Below are 22,743 nucleotides of genomic sequence, written 5' to 3'. Positions count from 1 at the left end.
AGCAAACCCACTGATATATTCACCTTATGCGCCAGACAAACTAGTGCGAAACCATCTTGAAAATTTTGTCGCAGAACTTCCATTCTAGCGGTCCTATATAGATATCTATGGTGTTGATGGTGTCGAAGAGGATTTACAGGTTATAGAGCTGTCAAAAGCTATCATGAGTATTTTAAAGTGTTCAGGGTAATTTCCTTTCATGTTTAACTTGCATGTGTAATAATATGAACAGTCACTGTTGGAAATTTCATATCAACTACACATTATAACACAAATTATTAACAAGTTGAAACCTAAAAATTAAGCATAATTGCATGTATAACAATTAAACGCTTGTATTATGAAAAAGTGCAGCGTGTCATAGCTGTTTGAATGTGATCTGCCAGGTCCAATTTACCTCTGCATAGAGGTCTTCACGGGTCCAAAAATTCACGCCCGAACCCAAAGAGACCCGGAAATGTACTACCCAGACCCAAACCGGACCTGTCTATTATTCAAAAGCTTGGACCTGTACCCATGCAGAACCGAGAAATGCCAGACCCGGACCCATCTATTATTTGAAAGCTGGGACCCAGACCCGGCTGGGAGACACAGACCCGATCAACACCAATTTCACAGCTGATTGCTTTTAACAAGTTAATTTACAAGTTGTGAAAACAAAACTGTGTGTCTTACCCAATGTAACATTAGTAGCCTTCTCCCCTGTGCCTGGCAGTGATGCATATAATCCATCCTCCTTGCCAAGAAAGTTGGTAAAATACATCCAGGTTTTCTGTGATTCTTCTCTTGCTGATTGAAACAGCATAGCTAATCCACTCATTATTTCAGCTTCAAAAGTCCACTTGATGTCACGGTGATGGATGACAAACGCGACTTGCTGAGAATCAGCATTTCAGTTTTTTGGTATCCGCATAAGATAACTTCGACCTTTTGCCCTTTTGAACTATAATAACGATTGCTTGTTCATTGCCACGGCTGCTAACTTTAGCATTGCTAATTTGCTATCGTGTGCCTTAACTCCGCTCTGCCTCTGATGTCACTCAGCTCATTGTGGCTCCGCTCCATTTTCACCTTATTTCCCGGCCCGAACTTTCTCATCCTAATTTTACAATGTTGCAAGTTACAACACAAACACACAGCACCATCATCATCAGCACTGTCTGATCACGTCCAGGTCTTCTCGGATCGACTCAGGTATTACACATAATGTTAAACAGACCCAGGACCTGCAGCAATAGAATGGGACCCGACCCGAACCCGGCTGACCGTATAAAATGGGGTTCCGAACCCGTACGGGTCCCGGGTCGGGTCTCGGGTCCTCGGGTTAGGGTGGACCCATGAAGACCTCTACTTCTGCGGGTGTGGTAAAAATGTACATTTAGAGTGACAGAAAAAAACACCTCACTAGCATTTTCACGTAGTAAAGGGGTGCTGTAGACTCACACTATCAACACTTGCTGAAAAATACTTTCTGTACTCCCACATGTAATACATTTTTATCCGCTCTTCTAAGTAGCTTTAATACAAACAGGAAGTTAGATGACAAAATTCGGAAGAGCAGAGTGCGGAAAAGGGGCGGGGCTGAATAAGGTGAATACATAATATATACTTATTATACAAAACCTTTTGCGATTCACAGAGATATCACATGTCTTCAAGTGGCTTTGAATGAAATGCACAAGCCATATGGACTACTTTAATGGTGCCTTAATGGTTCTTTTATATAATTTTTGGAACTTGACAGTAACGAACATGACTAAAACACAGTATAGGATTTGGATTGGGCTCATCGGACCGATACCCGATCCATCTAAAAATGTCAGTAACAGAGCCAATCCAGGTATCGGATCGGTGCATCCCTAATATTAAATATCATTTAGCATGTCAAAGTAAAAGTCATGAACGACAGGTAAAATGATACAGACAAATTCTATTTTACCAAAGATGAATTGCAGTCAGAATTGAATGTTATGAGACAAAAAAACAAACAAAAAAATTGTATATCACGAAATTATTAAAAGACAACACATCTTTGTATTGCATTTTCTTGAATTAAAAAATAAGCATACAGTGCGACTAATGTAGTCAGAGTCATGAACGAGTGACTCTTGAGAGCTGGTTCTTGTAATGAACTGTTCAAAAAGACTCACAAATTAAAAAGTTACTGATTTGAATCAGTCTGACAAATCCTTCACTGAATGAACTCATTGAATCCTTCAGAGTGGTTATCCATCTCACTTACTAAGGCTCCCTGGATGCAACAACAGAATTCAGTAGAAAACACTGCACCTACTATTAAACATCTCTCAATTGTCTGTTGTGGGAGCATTTTGAATTAACAAATTTTCACTTCCTGAAGCTTTCATGCATCTGTGATAAAAATGGAGGCACTGGAAATCACAATTAGTTGGTAGCTAGCTGTGTGACCTTGCCTCCGTTTCTCGCTTAGTTCGCTGGTGAAAAGAAACGAAAGAAAGTGAGATAAATAGAAGGACAGAGGCGACGGGGTCAGTGGGCAACACAAGTGGCAGTAGTATTGTAAATGGTGTGTAGCGCTGGAGCTTTAAGTGGCCTCTTTTCTGTACGATGAGCCAGCCAAAGCATTTCGATACCAAGTCTAGTCAAGCCTCCCACATCACCACCAGCAACCCTCTCCTCCCGACCATCACTAATTTAGTAATCATATGAAATTCAAAAGAGGGGCAATTTAATTCGCCATTTGCTCTGAGCAAGATTTAATGGTGGAATATTTCATCGCACAAAGCATGCCACTTTAACTAGATTATCTTAGGCTTTCCCACAGGGCAGCATACAAAAGCAATTTGCTTGTGGGATAAAACTAGAAACAAATTACTTACTAATCTAGGTCTTCAACCATTTAATGTCTCTCCTCAAAAAGACTGTCCTGCCAAACCCCCAATTTCTCCAGTGTTTCTGTTTGTCAAAAGGGCCTTTAGAAATCCTGTATGCATTTCACGGCAACATTACTTACCGCTGTTTGTCAGGATTTCATTACTGACAATTTGTAAAAAGATTACACAGCATCTAAGTCAAGCTCGTTTTCCTTCCACTTTGCTTGAGTGGTATAAAATTGAGTTTTTCACATAGAACAAAAATCAGAAGCGACACTGAGCATATCATTCTTGTAATGCACATCAGTGTGGGTTGAGCGGCTGCTGAAGGTGAATCCAACAACACTCAAATAAACAGCACTGGAATATGGGGGATGTTTCAAACAATGGACCAACATTATATGGATACTTAACTAACTGTGGGAAGTTAAAGCCCATTATTTAAAAACCATTCCAATATAGATTAAATAAAATAAATGCCTATTAATTAAAAAGCATATTTATTAAAATGTCACCCATTGACTACTTTGGACACATTGCTACTAAACTAAAATGTTATAAAAATAAGTTCATACATAAATTGTTACTTAGATTTTTATTTTATTCCCAAAATGAATATTATGCAATAATAGATATGTTTCATGATTCAAATGTCAACTTAACACAAACTGCGAAACAGCTATTTAATAGCAATTCTCTTACCTGAACTGTCTCTAGAAGAGCCATTTTCCATTAAGATGTTTGTCTCTGACTGCAAGAGAAAATATAACATTACTGATAAATTATCATTAGTTATAGATTAAAAGTAAATTACCTTGATTTGAAACATGGTTAAATAAGTAATGTATAATAAGTGGTTAGGGGAAAGTACAGTCAGCTGGTCATTATCACAAAATGAACCCCTCAAGAATCTGATGTTTTATTTTATGTGAAAAGAAAAAGATAAGCGAAGTAGGAAATGGGTTGCCAGTTAGGACTGGTCTATACTTACAACCTTATAAGCAGTACAACTTTTAAAGGGTCACGAAACCCATCTAGTTAAGCCCCAATTTCTCACACCTCAGACTGAGAAACAACTCTCGAAATGGCGGGAAAATATGTAAATATATGGGTGGGTATTGTGGCCGGAAATAGGGAAAACACGAGGGGGTCAATACTTCTAAAAACACACACAACAGAGATGGCTGAACCTCACATTATGAGTGGAGATGAAAAAACAGTTTGGGGCTATATATTAATCATGGGACAATAGTGTGAAGAATTAAGGCAATAGAGCAGTTTGCAAATCTGTAAAAAGATTTGGATATTTTGTTCAAACTTTTGAGAATGAAGTGAAAAAAGCACTCAGAGTAGAAATTACCATCAAACCAGCACCGTGTTAAAGGGATAGTTCACCCAAAAATGAAAATTCTCTCATTTTTTACTCACCCTCATGATATCCCAGGTATGACTTTCTTTCTTCACCAGAACACATTTGAAGAAAAATAGAAAAATATCTTAGCTCAGTAGGTCCTTAAAATGCAAGTGAATGGAGATTTGTCTTTTAAAGCACAGAGAGTCGGCATAAATGTCATCCACACAACACCAGCTGTTAAGTTAATGTCATAATCGGTTTTGGTACAAATAAGATAAATGTTTAAGTACTTTTTAAAAACTCTATATCATGCTTCCGGTCAGCAGCGGTAAGCGTGTGTGACATAATCACATTGGCATTTGAAACACGCACGAACTGACACACGTACGTCACAGCCAGAAGAGCAGCGCTGTTTACAAGTGAGAAGGAGGAACACTGTACAGTAGCTTGGTTGGTTTTGTTTTAGATCTGTATTTATCTGTTTCTTTACTCACAATGGTGCGTTTGTGTGCTTATCCTGGATGTCTCAACCAAGAGGAGAATATGAGATTTCCTCTGTATCATGGCAACGCGAATATGTCACATGAGAGACCGCTTGGACTCCACCCTCTCGTGAAGCACTGGATTATAGTTAAAAAGTACTTAAATATTGATCTTTTTTACACCAAAAGTGATCGTATCGCTTTAAAGACATTAGTGTAACTGCTGTCGTAGATGGAAATTTCTCTTTTGACACTCCAAAAATCACAAATAGTCGTATCGATGACATTTATGTTGACTGTTTATGATTTTTAGAGTGTCAAACGAGAAATCTCCATTCACTTGCATTAAGGACCTACTGAGCTAAGAAATTGTTCTATTTTTCTTCAAATGTGTTCTGGTGAAGAAAAAAAGTCATACACACCTGGGATATCATGAAGATGAGTAAATAATGCGAGAATTTTCATTTTTGGGTGAACTATCCCTTTAAGGCTTTACAATTATTCATATATATTTATTCTTACAATGAGTGTTTAATACAAGTTAAACTCCGACAGTGTTTGTGGCATAATGCTGATTGACACAGAAAATAATTTCAGTTTATCCCTCTTTTTCAAAAGAAACAAACTGCGTGCAGTAAGGCACATACAATTAAAGTAAACTGGTCCGATACACAAAACAAATAGACACTGTTTTTAAAAGTATAGCCACAAAACGTAAGTATAATACGTTTTAACATGACTCTAAAATTAATAAATCGCTTACTAACCATGTCTGTGTAAAGTTATCCAATATTTGGTATTTCAACTACACTGTCATGACGACATAACACCAGTATATCCTGGGCCGAGAAGTGCGTCCTTCAGCATAAACAGTACATAATCTGACATCACGATTTTGGACGCAGGGCCGTACATTTTTGAGTAGGTAGGTGCAACCGACGCTGCTTGACCCGTTCCGAGCGGTTTTCGAAACGGCATCACCCGGTATGGGAGGCCAGCGCGCTAACGAGGAGGGTAACACATTCCAGCTGGCACTAGTGACATATGGCAGTATGCCATTTCGAACTCTGCCCGTCTTTTCTGCATTGTTCACTCAACCAATTCGTTACAGTTTGTGTCAATCGCTTTGGCTCAATTCTCGAATGAGAATTATGTTTTTCAAAACAATAAGTTAAAATCTCTGAACAATTAGTTTCTTGTTCACACCAGATTTGAATTTCTTATTCATTTAAACAAATTGCACGCGTTTTGGCACATGTGTGCAAAAGAGTAAGTACAATTGTCAACAATTTGCACAATGACTAAATGCACATAGCTTGCTGATCAAAACTGAAGGGTTGATTTTCAGTGAAATTGTCATACTCTTCACAACTTCTAAACATTCTTTCATCGTGTGAGCCATTACATGCAAAATGATCCATTCAATTATCAAAATCTGTGAGACATACATGTATATTTCATAAATATCTATGACATGGAATGTTTGTGACGTCTGCAAGAGCGACAGGATGTCCACCAAGATGATGGGAACTTGTAGTGTTACGTACTGTGAGGAGGTAGATTTTTTATTTTATTTTATTTTTTATTTATGTATTATTTTTTTACAGGTTTTTTACATTGTTGGAGGTTTTTTTTTTTTTTTTTTTGCATGGATGTCATTTTGTGGCAATTTTCTGTTCACTATATATGACTTAACGTGTAAGAAATGTGTAAAAATGAACATGCAAATGTGAATTTTCTGTTTACATGTACACATTGCTACAAAAATTTATTTACTATATACATACAAATGTGCATATCCTTTTTCTGTGTACTACAGTATCGTACATTATTGACTTTTCCCAGTAAACTTTTACCTACTGTTGAAATCGGTATCTAAAAAGCTCAGTGTGATACACAACAGCATTCAGCTAGACAAAACTGACATTCTTGTATAGTACATTAAGCAGTCAGTGTCAGCAAAAAAGTATATATATATATATATATTTTTTAATATTTCCAGGGTTGACTGCCATGGTGAAAAAACATAAAATTTTGACCAGTATGGCTCACACGATGACGAAAACTTTTCATTTTGGTGGCATTGGCTAATTTACTGACACAATAACTAGCTTTTGAAGCATGAATTAAATGTTTTGGGTGAGTTACTATATTTTGCAGACATGCAATACAGTTGTGATGTCCCATAAACACTTGTGACAATTGTACTTACAGTTTAGAGGATGTTAAGACTGTTTCAAAAAATTAGCCAAAGCGATTGAGAAAAACTGTAAAATAATAATAATAATAATAATTCGTTCACTTAAAAGATTTGTTCAAAAATACCACTAATAATCAGCTAGTTGTGAAATGAAGTCTGATAACGTCCTGACACCCATTCTTCTGTCACCTATTATGGACATTTAGCTATTTACTGTGATGGTTCTGTTGAATGTCAGCAGCGTATCTACTTACAAATTACTTGAAACGGTGCAAAGTACTGGCCGCTAAATGATCATACAATGAAAGTAAAAACATACTGTATACTTTATATATACAGTACTTGGATGGATGGATGTTTTAGGGATATATCAATTATCAAGCAAGTAGCTGCCCAGATCATTTTCTTCTTCATTGTATTTACCTTGGATGGCTTGTATCCAAACAGCATGATCACCGCTATCTTAAGATCTTCTCTAGATAAATAACCTTTCTTGCCCACATCACACTGATGAAAAACCTGAAGAACGGAGAAAATGTTACATTCTGAATCAATCTGAAATCTAGATTAAAGAAGAGTAAATTAAAGAGAAAACAATTAGTACTACCCACTACACCCAAACATAGAGCCCGGATAGCTCAGTCGGTAGAGCATCAGACTTTTAATCTGAGGGTCCAGGGTTCAAGTCCCTGTTCGGGCGAAGATTTTTTTATTTTCTTATTTTTCACCTTACACGAAAACACCAGTAGTATCCGCATGTATTTATAATGCTGACAAGACTCAACAGAAACTTTCTATTTAAATCAAAAGTATTATATTTTAGCATGGTGTAATGCCACGGTTTTGTATAGTGTTTCAACTAAGGTAGCCCAGACATTGTGCCAAAGCAAACCATACTTTTTTCCGAAGATGACAGTTTCAATCTTATCACTAAAATTACATTTGCCACATTAATAAATCCCATTTCAGCATTCACACCAGTCTATTTCCCACATAATCTACAGCAAATCGGTTTAAAAAAGGCTTCATAACCTTATTCAGTTTATGCTTTGACAACAACATCCATCAGACTCAAGTCTTACCGCCTCCATTTTTTCCCTTTTGACGTCGTTTATTTCTCTCTCATTCCTTAAAATAGTTCTTCTTCTGATAAACATTTGTTTTTTTAATTGGACAACCAAGATATACAAAAATGTAAAAGCTTCTAGAAAGTTGTGGCTGTTTGCATAGAAACCATATGGATGTAGATGATTGGCTATTTGTGCAGAGCTGTTCTACGAAAGCATCCAGTATCAAAGACGCGGATTGGATACTGCGAAACCTGCGCGTAGTCTACGAAGGACAGTGGATTATTTTCAAAATAAAAGTCGGCAGCTCATTCTATAATGTGCACGAACGAGTAAAGTGTTTATGTTAACTTGTTTTGTAGAGCTGTAATTTTAGTTCTCAGGTTTTTGTTACAATGTAGAGGTATTTTTTATTTTTTTTTGCTTTTGTTTTCTTTGCTTTTAAAACAATAAAACCAAAACATGTTGTGAATAATCGAGCTCTAGAAAGTGAATTCACAAAGGGCTCATAACATTTATATTTTGTTATTGCTTATGTCTCTAAACAAAATCTCCCAGTGGCACAATTCCTCTATTGCTAGTGTTTTCAGCGGACTTTAATAGAATTTTGGTATAAGAAAAAAAAAAAAAAACATTATATATATATGGATAACAATCTATTGATTATATTATGTAGCCTATACTCTAAAGAAACAACCTCTTATATCATCTTTGGTGGATTAGCTTCGGACAATCCCTGCCCCAAACTTCCCTGTCGTCAAAGTCGTTGTTGTTGTTGTTATATTAAACTCTGCTACTATATACATAAAAATATATATATATATATCTGTCATTGCAGACTGAGATCAAATTGTTACAACATGGACAAAGACATTCAAATGATATAATAACGCAAAAGGGAAAAACAAATAAATAAGATGTTTTGAGGGTTTTATTATATAAAGCCACATTTTTGATGATAATAATAATAAATGCTTGAGGATTTTGGCATTTTTAAGACATCAAGAAAGCCTGTAGTCAAAGAAAACCATATCGATCAAGTTTCACTAAGACTTTTATTTTGAAAAATATTTTTGCCGCGGTTTCCATATATGTGCAGAACAAACTGTGTATGCGGAATCAAAACAAATAACTTTTACGGGTTTCCGTTTTCATTAGACTAGCAGTGTTGATATATTTATGCAACGCTCAACTTCCTCCGTCACCGTAGTTTCGATTAAGTATTTTTTTCCCCGTTGCTTGTTATTTGATCTTCCTGCCTTTCTGTAAGTTTGCATTCATTTAAATTGACCTGCCGTACGTCTGGCATGCGTCACACCACTGTAGTGAAAACAGTGGGAATTATATCTATGACCATCGTCTGTTTGCGTGATGCAGTAGAAGTTTTTACTGTGTAAGATTCACTGCAGTGACAACCTAATTGCATCCACGAGCTATGCATTATTGTTGTGTAGTCAGATTTTCATTTAAGCGGCAAGGTCAGACAGTTCAGTACAGGTGGACGATGTTTGCACATTAAACCCTAAAAATAGGCCATGGCTATGGCCAGAGTTTCCATGGTCATGAGAAAAAAAAAAAAAATAGAATTGTGATTTCCAGGACTGGAAAAATCATGGAAGTTGGTGAAATCTTTAAGAAAAGTCTAAAATTAAGGCAATGAATGAAATGAAATGAAATTTCTACATTTACACATTTCTATAGAGAGTAGAATTTCTTTATCTCTTTTCATAGACACTTTTTCTTTAATTTTGCTCTGCTATCAAATATTGCATTGGTTAGACATAGAGTAAAACTGTGAACAAGCCAGCATTCAAAAAACTATTCTCACACACACAAATGAAAATCTGCCTCAGCAATCTCTACAATTATTTTGTAATAATTTAGGTATCATGAATGACTGGAAAGGTCATTGAAAGGCCATGGAAATCCATTGGTCAAAAAGTGTGGATGTTGTTTCAAATCTATACAAAAAAAAAAAAAAAATATATATATATATATATATATATATATATATATATATATATATATATACATATACATGTATACATAAATATATATATTTATGCTGCTTGTGTTTCGCAGTTGAACAAGTATGTCACAGGAGAGTCAGCATGGCAAGTGGACTATATCAGATAGTGAAGACGAGGACAACATTATTCCACCAACACCTCAAAAGGACTTAATCAATCCAAGCATTAAACCTGATTTAGAAAGCAAACCTGTTAAGATCACCACCTTTTTCATACAAGAACCCAAGTTGAGTCCCAAACATAATGAGAAAACCGAAGAATCCTTACCTGTGAAAGAACTGTCCGCTCCCGCCATTGGATCGGAAGCCAGAAAAGCTGCACATGTGAAACAAACAAACCCTGTGAAGCATGAAAGCAACCCTTTACCTGCTGTAAAGAGAAAAAGAGAAACAGAGGAGGGAGGCTGGGACTTATCTAGCAGCGATGATGAAGCTCCAGCATCTGTCCCAAAAAAGGAACCCAAGAAGACGAATAGAAGTCCTAAAAGGAAGAAGACTGAAGACAAACGTCCACCAAGCCCTCACGGCACTAGTTATTATAAAGAAGAGCCTGCTGATTTCTTTGAGACCAATTTATTATCTATGAATGACATGTACAGATTTTATTTAAACAAAGTCACTGGGATACAGAAGAAGTACAACACTGGAGCGCTGCATATTAAAGGTATTAAAGCAGTCTGTCTGATAATGATTACTTTAAAATAAAGCTGAAGTGATGGATTGTTAAATGTTTTCTATTTATCGTTTTCATTTTCTCCGCTGTAATTAGAAATACTTTCTCCTATGTTTGGGACACTGAAAAAGTCTGTGCAGGTATCGTATTAGCAGATGAAGTTAATGAATAAAGGTGTTGCATTAAGAACCAAGTCACACATTTTTGTTGTTTTCCTGACCTATCATTGTGTTTTTTTGTAGTTCAATTACTGCTTTGACATTCCATGGATGGTGGAACAGTATTCGCCAGAATTTAGGTAATAGCTAATACCAATACGAGCTTTTAAAGGACATTTTGCGTTATAGAGAAGGCAATATTCCATCTTAAAATCGTAGTGCATTTGTCCTGTGCTGTGCCACATACATTGATAACATTGTTACACTACATTTAGTATATGCCATTGTATAACTGGATGGTTCTGCTGTTTCTTTATGTTCTTTAGGGACAAGCCGGTTATCATTGTTCATGGAGAAAAGCGAGAGTCCAAGGCTCGGTTAATCGAACAAGCCAAACCATATCCACACATTAGTTTCTGCCAGGTTCTGTGTTGTTTATACTCACCTTGCAAACTGTTCATATTTTTCCACACAAAACTGATGCAATAAGCCACTTATTCCACTAGAGGGAAGCATTAAACTTTATGGAAGTCCAAGGTCCTGAAAAGACTATGTGACACAGTAAATTTGTTATTGGTATTAAATATTGGGAATATTTGCAATATTACCTATTAACTTGTTACTACATGCCATTCGGTTCATTATATTAAATCTTTATTGTTGAATTTGACTTACTTTTCCTTTTGACAGGCCAAACTGGACATTGCATTTGGAACACATCATACGTGAGTATAAGATCTTTTTCTTTAAAATAACTTAACTGAGACAATGGGTAAAAAAAATTAGACTTACTCATGGCCTTTTAAGTAAGAAATCTGTAAAATATATTGTATAAATAAACAGTTCTACAGATTTAAGAATCTTAATTGACCATATACTATCTAAAATCGATATATCGTGATACTTTTCCTCACGATATTGTATCAATACTTTAGATATTGTTATTCAACTATTTGAGTATCATGTCCAACAGTTCAAAGAAGACAAAGCAGGTCGTCTAAATACAACCCCAATTCAAAAAAAGTTGGGACAGTATGAAAAATGCTAATAAAAACCAAAAGGAGTGATTTGTAAATTTTATCCATCCTTTGCTATATTGAAAGCACTACAACTACACATTGTATGATGTTTTGTGAATTTCATTTTTTATTATTTTTTTTTAATTAAATGTACAGTAATTTAAAATCAGCTGATTGCAACACGCTCCAAAAAAGTTGAGACAGGGGCAATTTAAGACTATTAACCATTTGACGAGTTGAAATAACAAGGCGATGTGAAACAGGGTAGGGTTGCACCAGCTGTGCGTAAGGTCTCATGTAAGTTAGGACGTAAAGTTCACACTAAGGGCTTAGTAACTACTAGTTAGTTTGTAACTAAGTCAGTGCTTAATTTGATTGCACCACCTGTTCTTAAGGCAAGACTTTACTAGTAGGTCGTAAGCTCTCCATAATGCGTAATCGCATATTATGACGTTTACCTGTATTTATCCAATAACCAACCTTCAAATTTGTACACAGAAGTGTTAAAAAGCTGCAAACTTTAATTTGATCTTGTTAGGGTTGATGTTCAAACTTTGTTTGCTCACGTAAGTGTCAGCTGTAATAAATTATATCCCCATTAAAATATGATATGTAATAAAAGTAGATTTAATAAATAGTATATTTGCCCTGTGTAAATAATATTATAGGAACTGTATCTAAAATAAATGAGGGGTGATAAATAAATACTAATACAATAGGCTAGAAAACAGACATTTATTCATTTTAATATCCTATATATATTTTGAATGTGTTGAAACTTGACACCGGGAGACACACCCTGAAAACTGCACCGTTAGATTGGTTTGATGCTGAAGAGCCGTTTAAAAGTAGTTTTTTCTTTCTCTCTCTCTCTCTCTCTCTCTCTCGTAAATGTCAACATCATAATGTATGTCGAAATGATTGATGCCTGTCACGCAAATCATGAGCTCATTGATGTGTTAAAATATCAATCTGCTTTGTTATTCCATCAGTTACTCCTGGTCGGAGGCTTCCATAAATATTTAGTTTATACGTAGGGTTACGTTCTATCTAAGTTTAATGGTGCAATATTTAGTAGTGCGTAAATTGTGACTTAGTGCCCATTTACGCCACAACTAGGCTAAGTTTGAACTTACGCACAGCTGGTGGAACCGGCCCCAGAGGAGATGTTAAACAGGTGAGGCAATTGTGTCATTATACTGTATAAGGAGCCTCCAAAAACAGCCTAGTCCTTCAAGAGCAAGGATCGTTCAAGACTTGTCAATTTGCAAAGAGATGCTTCAGCAAATAATCCAGCACTTTGAGAACAATGTTCCCCAAAGATATATTGGAAGGATTTTGGGCATTTCACCCTCTGAAGTGCACAATATAGTTACAAATTTCAAGTAATCTGGTCAAATCTCAGAGAGTAAAGGTCAAGACGAAAACTACTTCTGAATGCGCGTGATCTCTGATCCCTCAGACGTCACTGTCTTAAAAAACATCATTCATCTGTAATGGATATCATGAATATGGGCTTTGGATTACTTTAGTAAACCTTTGTTGTTCAACACCACGTGCTGCTGCATCCACAAATGCAAGTTAAGACTTTACTATGCAAAGCAGAAGCCCTACATCAACACTGTCCAGAAGCGCTGCCGACTTCTCTGGGCTCGGTCTCATCTTAGATGGAAAGTAGAACAGTGGAACTGTGTTTTTTGGTCCGAAGAGTCCACATTTCAAAACATTTTTGAAAAACACAGCCATCGTGTTATCCGGGCCAAAGAGGAAAGGACCATCCAAGCTGTTATTAGCGTTAGGTCCAAAAGCCAGTGTTTGGTCAGTGTATGGGCCAGGGGTGTGTCAGTGCCCATAGAATGGGTATCTTGCACATCTGTGAGGGCACCATGAATGCAGACAGATATGTACAAATTTTGGAGCAACATATACTGTCATCCAGCACCGTCTTTTCCAGGGACGTCCCGGAATTTTCATTATATCGATATCGATTCTTAAAATCCCAAAACCGATCTTTTACCCTATGTGCAGGACTTTACAATGAGAGTATATTACTCGCATACGCAACTTAAAATGTCTGTAATGAGCCACTGCCTGGTAATATTTCAGATTTCACTCACCAGTTCAGCATCCTTTTACTGCACATTGAGAGTAAAAATTTGGTCTGCCTTATAATGTGTGTCCAAAGATTAGATCCACGTAATCCATTTATCATTGATAATGTCTCTTATAATTCCCTCTTGGTCTTTACAGTTAGATGTTGATAGCACACACACACACACACACACATGCAATTTTTTGGCATCATATTTATTGATAGAATGCATGGAATTTGTATATTGTTAAAATGTGACCAAAGTGATGAAAAACTACTTAAAAAAAAAAAAAAAAGCTGAGAGACCATTTCTATCTTATGAATGAAAGCAAAATGAACATAACTGAAATATACCAATATGAATTGAAATGAAATTGAGAGCATGTGAATCATTAGGAAATCGAATCTTGATGTATCACAGCATATTGAATCGTGACATATGTATTGTGATACGTATCGTATTGTGAGGTGGCTGGAAATACCCAGCCCTCATTAACAGTAGCCTACTGTTTTCTCTGCCAAATAAGTAACAGTGGTACTGTTATAGCTTATATAAATTCATTAATACTGCATTAAGGCTTACATTGTATGAGCAGTCTGTAACATAATGCATAGAGAATGCTGTACTCCTCAAGCTACTCAAGAGAGTATTAACCTCTCTGCAATCCACGTAGAAGTGCAGATTATCAGATGAGCATCTGTTGTCATGAGTTGAAATTAGATGATAAACAGGCACAGAATTGAATTTTTAATGTGATGTATTCCTCTCCAAAGAATGTTTCATGTTTTATTCACAGCCGATAGTAGTGACAACCAACAGGATTGAGCATTTTGGACTCCAAAGAGGCAAATCCAGTTGCTTGTTTAATTTGATATTAACTTTATTTATATATATATATATATATATATATATATATATATATATATATATGATAGATAAATGAAGAAAAAGAACAAAAGGATCAGCGGTAAAATCCAGTTTAAAGACCTTTGTCAGGCATTCATACTTTAAGTTGCCTTAAAATGAATTCTAAATGCCCCCTTCTGAAGAACATAGAGAGTGTTTATTTTATTAAATAAATTAGTACTGAATAGGTTTTGTAGTTCAGTACATGCCGTTCTTGTTATAATTAATAAAATACAGAGCTGAAGGCTTATTAGATGTGCCTTAGTGTTTTAAAGGTAATCTCATACACTGCTTGACATAAAAGAAACATGGTTTTAGGTCAGATGAATGCTGTTATGCTGCAAAAGTAATGTTGCTATAGTATAAGACTTGGTAAATGTTTAGTACTAGATGATGGGTACAAATTAAAGAGAATTGTAGGTACAATTAAGTGAAAAGTTCATCCAAAAATTAACTTTCTTTCATAATTTACTCCCTGTAATGTTTTTCTAATCACCTGTTACATTCTGTCTTGCACGAAACACAATAGCAGTGATCAATTACAATGTCCAGGCTGCTTTTTTCCAAACAAGGAAAGCGAATAGTGACCACGGTTGTCCTTGATCCACTTTCATTGTAAGGGAAATGAGCAGCTTGGTCATTCTGCTAAATTTCTCTTTTTGTGTTCCACAGAATAAAGAAAGTACAGATTTGGAACAACATGAGTGGGGGTAAATTATGACAGAATATTAATTTTCGGGAGAACGAAACCTTTAATGTTTTCATGTCATCCTTTTGAAGGAAAATGATGCTGCTATGGTACGAGGAGGGATTCAGGGTCATCATTCTCACCTCGAACCTCATCCGAGCCGACTGGTACCAGAAGACACAGGGGTAGGTGGTCCAGTCCCATGTGGAATAGGAGGGGTATAGATGCATGCTCATTAACTTAAAAAATCTTATTGCACTCATAAGAATGAGCTGTAATGTTACACTTGATGCAGCCCATTTAGAAATGGACTCTTTGCTTTGTTTTTATTTTGTGCTCTCTTTTGAAGTTGCTCATTTGCAGAGTGCAACAGCATTTGTTTCATATCCAAAATGGAAGTTGTGCATTTGCTAGTCCTAATGACACATTTTTGGTTTGTTTCTATGACAACACACCGAGAAGACATTTAGAGTAAATTGAAATTAAGCTGATGTCTCCTAAATAGAGTGATTTGAGCTTTACAGATCTGAATAAACCTTACTGTTGTTATAGACTCCACTCTTACATGCAATGGTCTGTTTAAATGAGCTACATGGAATAATTGCTTAAATGAAGCAATGTTGTAAAAAAACAAAAAACATGTCCATTAATGAAGTTATTGTCCATGGTTTTATATTCATACCAGCGGGAGGTCAGGGTGACTGCCTATGAATTAGCCATTGCTTTAGGCAATTGCTTACCTCCTGTGGATGCTATCCGATTATTTTAACATCTGTCGATACCGATAGTTTGGTGGTCCTGCTTTTCTATGATTCCTTGTTTCAAATCACTGATAATTAATTACACAGCTAAGAAAAACATTTAAATAATAACTATGTCTCTACATAGTGCTCCATGTTTCGAAGTAACTGGTCTCAGTTATAAACTAAACATTGGAACAAAAAGATGTTATTAACTCACATTAACATTCCTAACACACATTAACTGATTTGTGAATGCCTTTTGTTAAGCTCACATTTAATTGTTAAGGTTTTCCCATTTTTTTTAACGTTCTTACCTCGTATTATTCCCACCGAAGTCAAAATGAATTCCACACAAGAGACATTTTCTTTTACACACATCACTAGTTGTAGGCTAATTGTCCAACGCATTTTTCCGACCCCCTTTTGACAGAAAAAAATCGGTCCTGAGGATCAACTGTTTTTAAACAATTGGCCAATGTCCCATAGTGCAGATAACTGCCTTTGTCAACCGATACCAGTGTTTAGCCAATGCATTGGTTGCATCTCTACTTGTTTAGGTCATACATTTCCAAGTTCCCTTAATCCAGTGGTTCTCAAATTTATTTGGTCACGCCCCTCTTTGAAACAACAAAAACGTTCACGCTAAAAACTAATCAATAGTGATCAAAATGTACAAGATTAACAGCATTTTCTTTCATCTTCATATCACGTTAAAAAGTTTTATTTAAAAATACTATGAGAATTTAATGATAAGTTACACTTCACAGAAGAAGAATCTGAATGAATGAACATTTGTCACAATGCCAACATTGTTCTGTTATTTTGTGTGTAATTTCTATATTACATAAATACATAAAACAGTTGAATTATGTCTATACACTTTCAAACCATACAAAAACAGAAGGAAAAATGAATAAATAAAAAGTGATACTGCTGCAGGATCAACCCCTGGGCATGAACACATTGCAAACCGAATCCTCCATTCATCTGCATTTAAATAGCAGAACGTTTTTCTCTCAATGGAGACATTTACATTGGATAGTATATATATATATATATATAAAAAATTGCAAGGATTCATACATGTGAATGTTATTCTGCCTCAGTAGTATCTATAAAAGCATTTTTAAACTCCAGTAAACTTCCAGTAAGAATAAACGACTGTGATTGGCCCATCCTGGCCAGCGCTGAGAAAAGTTACAGGTACTACGTGTCAGCGACAAGATTGAGGAATAAGAGGATGGTGATAGGCAGTCCAAGTTCCAAAAGCACCATACAAGTCGTCCTTAACTCTTGTGCCTTATATATCAATTCTTCTGAAGCCATTCAATAGTGTTGTGTGAGGGACCGACCGAAATATCAGTGTTAATTCATCGTTTCCCCCATTTGAAACTGGTGCGCGAGACATATTAGTTTACATAAGCGCAGCTGAGAGCGCTCCTGACACTATTACAAGCTTTGTGCAGTTTGCGCTGCGGTGTCTGCCAAAAGTTTAAACAAAGCAGGAGAAAAAGCAGAGGTGTAGAAACTGTGCACATTGGTTCTTGCGTGTATTGTCACTGTTTTTGCTGAATGTGTGAAAGTGATTTGAGAACAGGTCAGTCTTACCAAAAAGGTATGAAATTTGGCAAGTGTCCACAGATTTTTATGTTGTCCATGTGTACAAAGTTTTGTGAAGTTTCAACTAGGCATTATGGGCCACCACCAGAAAAGCATTGGCTCATATCTACCAAAAAATATGACGAATAAAATGTTTTTGAAAGTTGTGTCTCTAGATACAAAGCAAATTTCATGCAAATCAGACTAAAGGCATTGGCCAAAATGGAAATCTCTTGAAATTTGTGACCTTGATTCCAAGTTTCGATTTATGGAGGTCAGAAAATTAAGACAGAAGAAGAAAATCAGAACAAATACAGTAGGTTCCAGCAACTTCTCTGCTTGGACCCTGAAACAAAGTGCTTTGCGTGCTACTAGATAACACACACTACCAGTTTCAGTCACACAATTCACAGACCAAAATTTTATCATGGCCACAGTTTTCATGGGCCACCAAATACTTTAATGGAAATAGGACATGTCAGCTATATTTGCCCTCAGGCTTGGCTTTGTAACTTAAAAGTAATCTCTAATCTTGAAACATTATTCTCTTGAATGGTTGAGAGAGATAACCACTTATCTAATGATAATTGCAAAGCTTCTGAACAGCAACATTCCTTTTCTCTCTCTATGGTAACGCAAGCTCAGCTATTTGAACTGGTTGGGCGAGTGCCACATGTGGTTGCGTCAAGGCCAGAGTATTTCTTGTATGCTATGCAGTGTGCACTCTGTTCTAAGCCCTTTACATATATTCACTCTGTCGACCTTTCTCCCTTGTTTTCAAATGTTGAGGACATTGGAACATAGTGATGAACAATGAATATCATTACAGGCTTGATGTGCCTCCTCTTCGGGTTCTGTCTGATCCCAAGTATAACTTTGGTATTGCTACCCAAGTCATATTCTCATTATTATTAACAAAGGCGAAGGTCTTTTCCTCTCAAGTCTCTTCTGAAGGGCTTTTCCACTGCCTTTACTGTAATGGCTCCAGTCTGAATCTATATTGATCTGTTCTCCTAGAGCCTCAGGGGACACACTATAACCACTCTGTCCCCACATTTTTCCAATCATTCGTTACTGGACTTCTCAAAAAGAAGTCTAGCATGCTGAGGGTGTGTGTGTGTGCCTGCCTTTGTCCATGTGCAGAACACAGAAACCTTGATACTAAAATAGGGACTATATTAGTGGCACCCAACATTGTTCAGTTCAGGAGCACAGCTGAAAAAAGAGCCATGTTTAAAAAAAAAATTAAAAAAACTGGCTACATAAATATTGTACATGTCGAAATATGTTTACTAGAAAAAAAATTCTAATTCAAAATTCCTTAGGGTAGAAACCATATTTAATTTGATGCAACTGAAAATGAGGCTGTTAGGGATAGATGTACAGACCTCTCAGCAAGTTGTACAGTCTTAAAGGGATAGTTCACCCGAAAAATTCTGTCATCATTTACTCAATCTAATGTTGTTACAAACCTGTAGGCAGAATATTAGCCTCACTCACCGTTTACTTTCATTGCATCTTTTTTTCCATTCAATGGAAGTGAAAGGTGACTGAGGCAAATATTCTGCCAAACATCTCCTTACATTTTCCACTGAAGTCATGCGGGGTTGGAACGACAAGTTTGGATGAACTACCCTTTTAACAGCTAATTTTCACAAACCAAGTTTTTGTACACTGGAAATTTCTTGAAGAGACATATTGTCAGTTTTTGTAAACAACTGACACAAAGGTAAACTACAACTCATTGAATACATTTTACTTTTATCCCTCACAGCCTTGTATTCATTTGTGTCAAATTAAATACAGCGTCTACCCTGACAAATTTTTAATTGTGTTGTTATTTTAAATTTTAATTGTGAGATTCACTCCTGCGTGTTAATGTAATTTTGCCTAAGATAGCTAGCTAACTGTTTGTACTAGCTATTGACATATGTGTGACTTCAGAATGTGTCTGAAGTATACTTCAGTTTTCCATATGCCGGTACGTTGCGTGCACAGTGTTCGTGGCACAAATTTCGTCATCAACACAGTACGCGCAGACTGTCCGCGTGCAAGACAATTTTTTTAGACACAAGTTGTGGCTTGAAATTGAAAGTTGTTACTGCAACTGACAAGCCTTGAAACACTGTGATTAAAGAGTCGAGCAGAAAATAATTTTTCACTGTTATAGTCACTTGACACATGGAGCTTGAATTATAAATGGTACTAACCTATATTTATACATGATATTAACTATGGCTGATGCATGCCGAATATGATATACCCTTTTTAGCATCACAGGGGCAGGATCTCAGCTCATAATTTCATAATCTCTTACATGAACTGAACGTTTAAGTCAAGTCATCCTTTATTTATAGAGTACATTTAAAAACAACAGAAGTTGACCCAAAGTGCTTTACAAATAAATATACAATGACAGATTTATATACATACAAAAAAAGAAATAATAATAATAAAGAAATGGATACAGTTAAAAACTGCAAGTATTTACCTAATTTAACCTATTATAAAGTCCTATTCAAATGCTAAAGAATATAAATACGTTTTCAAAGAGGATTTAAAAAATGGCTATTGAAGAAGCTGACCTCACATGGTAAGGGAGACTATTCCAGAGTTTAGGACCTACCACAGAGAAGGCACAATCACCCTTAGATCTATAGCGACAACGAGGAACCCTCAAAAGAAGTTGATGAGAAGACCTGAGTGCTCTGGTGGGGGAGTGATGGACGAGAAGATCACTGATGTATTTCAATGTACAGTGAGTTACAATAGTCTATCCTTGATGAAATTAATGAGTGGATCACAATTTCCAGGTCTTTGCTGGAAAGAAAATGATTGACTTTAGCGATAGATCTCAGGTGGAAAAAACTACCCTTGACAATGGCACTAATTTGCTTATTAAAAAGTAATGATGAATCTAAAATCACTCCAAGACTTCTTACATGATCTTGTACATTTGACGACAGAGGACCTAACTGGGCGGCCAGATCAGGTAAGGAGGACATGGAGGGACCTAAAATCAGAACTTCAGTTTTGCTTTCGTTTAATTTTATTCGTAAAAAAAATAAATAAAAAATTGCCAGCCAATGTTTTATGTCTTCAAAGCAATTTAGGATGTTATCAAATTAACACTTCTTGTCTAAGCTCACTGGTAAGTAAAATTAGGAATCGTCAGCATAACAGTGATAGGATATGCTGTACTTCTGGAAAAGAGAGCTTAGAGGAAGCATATACAAGGAAAATAATAAGGGTCCTAAAATTGACCCTTGAGGGATGCCACATGATAAATGAGCCGATGTAGCAGAGTCTAAGAGTTGAAATGGTTGACTTCCTTTCAATTGGCCCTTCAATGGTAAATATCCTGCCTATATCTCTATCACAGGATGTGGATGAGTCCTCTGTACCCCAGGTTACCGGAGGGATGTCCAGTAACAGCAGGGGAGTCTCCCACCAACTTCAAGAGGGACCTGCTGGAATACCTGGAAACATACCGGGCTCCAGAGCTTGCCGAATGGCTTGATCGCATCAAACAGCATGATCTGTCGGAGACAAGGTAAGACTTTTTGCAAGCGAAAGATAGTATTTGAATTTAAGGTAGGATTGTTAGGGATAAGCTTTTGGTTAATGGGTCACCCAAAAATGAAAATTATCTTATCATTTACTCACCCTCATGTCATCCCAGATGTGTATGACTTTCTTTCTTCTGCAGAACACAAATGAAGATTTTTAGAAGAATATCTCATCACAGTAGGTCCATACATTGCAAGTGAATGGTGGCTAGAACTTTGAAGCTCCAAAAAGCACATACAGTCAGCATAAAATTAATCCATAAGACTCCAGTGGTTAAATCCATATCTTCAGAAGTGATATGAAGGTGTGGCTGTGAAACAGATCATTATTGAAGTTCTTTTTTTTTTTTTTACTATAAACCTACTTTCAAGAGAGTTCTTATTTTTTTGCAGATTTGCATTCTTCGTGCTGATCGCCACCTACTGGACTGTTGTGTTAATATGATTTATTTATTCTTTTCCTTTGCTTTATCCCTCCCTTTATTTACTTGCCCAGTAGGTGGAAGAAGAAGAACTGTGTCCTCTCGTGAACACGCAGAGGACGGCTTGTGAAAGTGTAGATTTATAGTAAAAAAGGATTTGAATATGGATTACAATGGATTACTTTTGTGCTGCCTTTGTGTGCTTTTTGGAGCTTCAAAGCTCTTGCCACCATTCATGCATTGTATGGACCTAAAGAGCTGAGATATTTTTCTAAAAACCTTTGTTTGTGTTCTGCAGAAGAAAGAAAGTCACACATCTGGGATGGCTTGACGGTGAATAAATGAGAGTTTTCATTTTTGGGTGAACTATCCCTTAAAGTGTGTAATTTCTGCACCACTAGCATCACCAGAATTGATGGAAAGATAATGACCCCAAACACTTCCCCCATCTGCCATTGGTTGGTCAGACAAAATTCCTTCCACAAATGCATCCCATTGGTTGAGCCAATGTTGCTGTGTCAGGATGCTCGAACTAAAAGCAATGTTTTGATAATGCCACAGAGAGCCACAGCATTTTGGGGAAATCAACCTACGAATGACTTTAAGTTGTCTCTAAATATTAAGCTGGGATAGTAGAAAGTATTTGAACTATTACAAAAATCTCATTTAAAGATATGGGCTGGTATCCAAAAGGTTGCTGGTTCAAATATAAAAGGTTGCAAGCAAGGCAAGCAACACTTCAAAATGGTTGTGACTGTGTCTTAACATCGTGCTATTCTATGACAACATAGCTTGAAAGCTGCGGAAATGAATTCCACTGGCTCCAACGTTAGATCATTAAAAGATCTTTGAGTTGAAAAACAATTGTTGGCCTTAGTAGTCATCACTT

General features: G+C 36.3%; 2 protein-coding genes and 1 non-coding gene across 10 annotated transcripts in view; 2 read left to right on the top strand and 1 right to left on the bottom strand.

Annotated features, from left to right (window-relative positions):
- The window catches only part of efcab11 (EF-hand calcium binding domain 11), a 76,341-nt gene extending 68,226 nt beyond the window's left edge, over positions 1–8,115 (bottom strand). For all 7 annotated transcript variants that reach the window (XM_051647116.1, XM_051647113.1, XM_051647115.1 and 4 more), the window contains exons 1-3: positions 7,971–8,115; positions 7,312–7,407; positions 3,555–3,603 (exon numbers count right to left, since the gene is read on the bottom strand). In XM_051647116.1, coding sequence (XP_051503076.1) covers positions 3,555–3,603; positions 7,312–7,407; positions 7,971–8,045 — 220 coding nt within the window. In that variant the 5' untranslated portion in view covers positions 8,046–8,115. The remainder of the gene's footprint in view (positions 1–3,554; positions 3,604–7,311; positions 7,408–7,970) is intronic.
- trnak-uuu (transfer RNA lysine (anticodon UUU)) lies at positions 7,516–7,588 on the top strand. The gene has a single exon. It is a non-coding gene; the product is annotated as a tRNA-Lys (tRNA).
- Positions 8,116–9,047: 932 nt separating the features above from the next.
- tdp1 (tyrosyl-DNA phosphodiesterase 1) overlaps positions 9,048–22,743 on the top strand; it is a 51,138-nt gene continuing 37,442 nt past the window's right edge. For both annotated transcript variants that reach the window (XM_051647093.1, XM_051647092.1), the window contains exons 1-8: positions 9,048–9,220; positions 10,038–10,648; positions 10,754–10,797; positions 10,900–10,955; positions 11,142–11,238; positions 11,506–11,540; positions 15,614–15,706; positions 21,246–21,416. In XM_051647093.1, the coding sequence (XP_051503053.1) occupies positions 10,048–10,648; positions 10,754–10,797; positions 10,900–10,955; positions 11,142–11,238; positions 11,506–11,540; positions 15,614–15,706; positions 21,246–21,416 (1,097 nt within the window). In that variant the 5' untranslated portion in view covers positions 9,048–9,220; positions 10,038–10,047. The remainder of the gene's footprint in view (positions 9,221–10,037; positions 10,649–10,753; positions 10,798–10,899; positions 10,956–11,141; positions 11,239–11,505; positions 11,541–15,613; positions 15,707–21,245; positions 21,417–22,743) is intronic.

The sequence above is a fragment of the Myxocyprinus asiaticus genome, chromosome 20, assembly GCF_019703515.2.
Source record: "Myxocyprinus asiaticus isolate MX2 ecotype Aquarium Trade chromosome 20, UBuf_Myxa_2, whole genome shotgun sequence".
Lineage (NCBI taxonomy): Eukaryota > Metazoa > Chordata > Actinopteri > Cypriniformes > Catostomidae > Myxocyprinus > Myxocyprinus asiaticus.
Note: the sequence above shows the minus strand (reverse complement) of the source record. Positions and strands in the feature narration are given on the sequence as shown.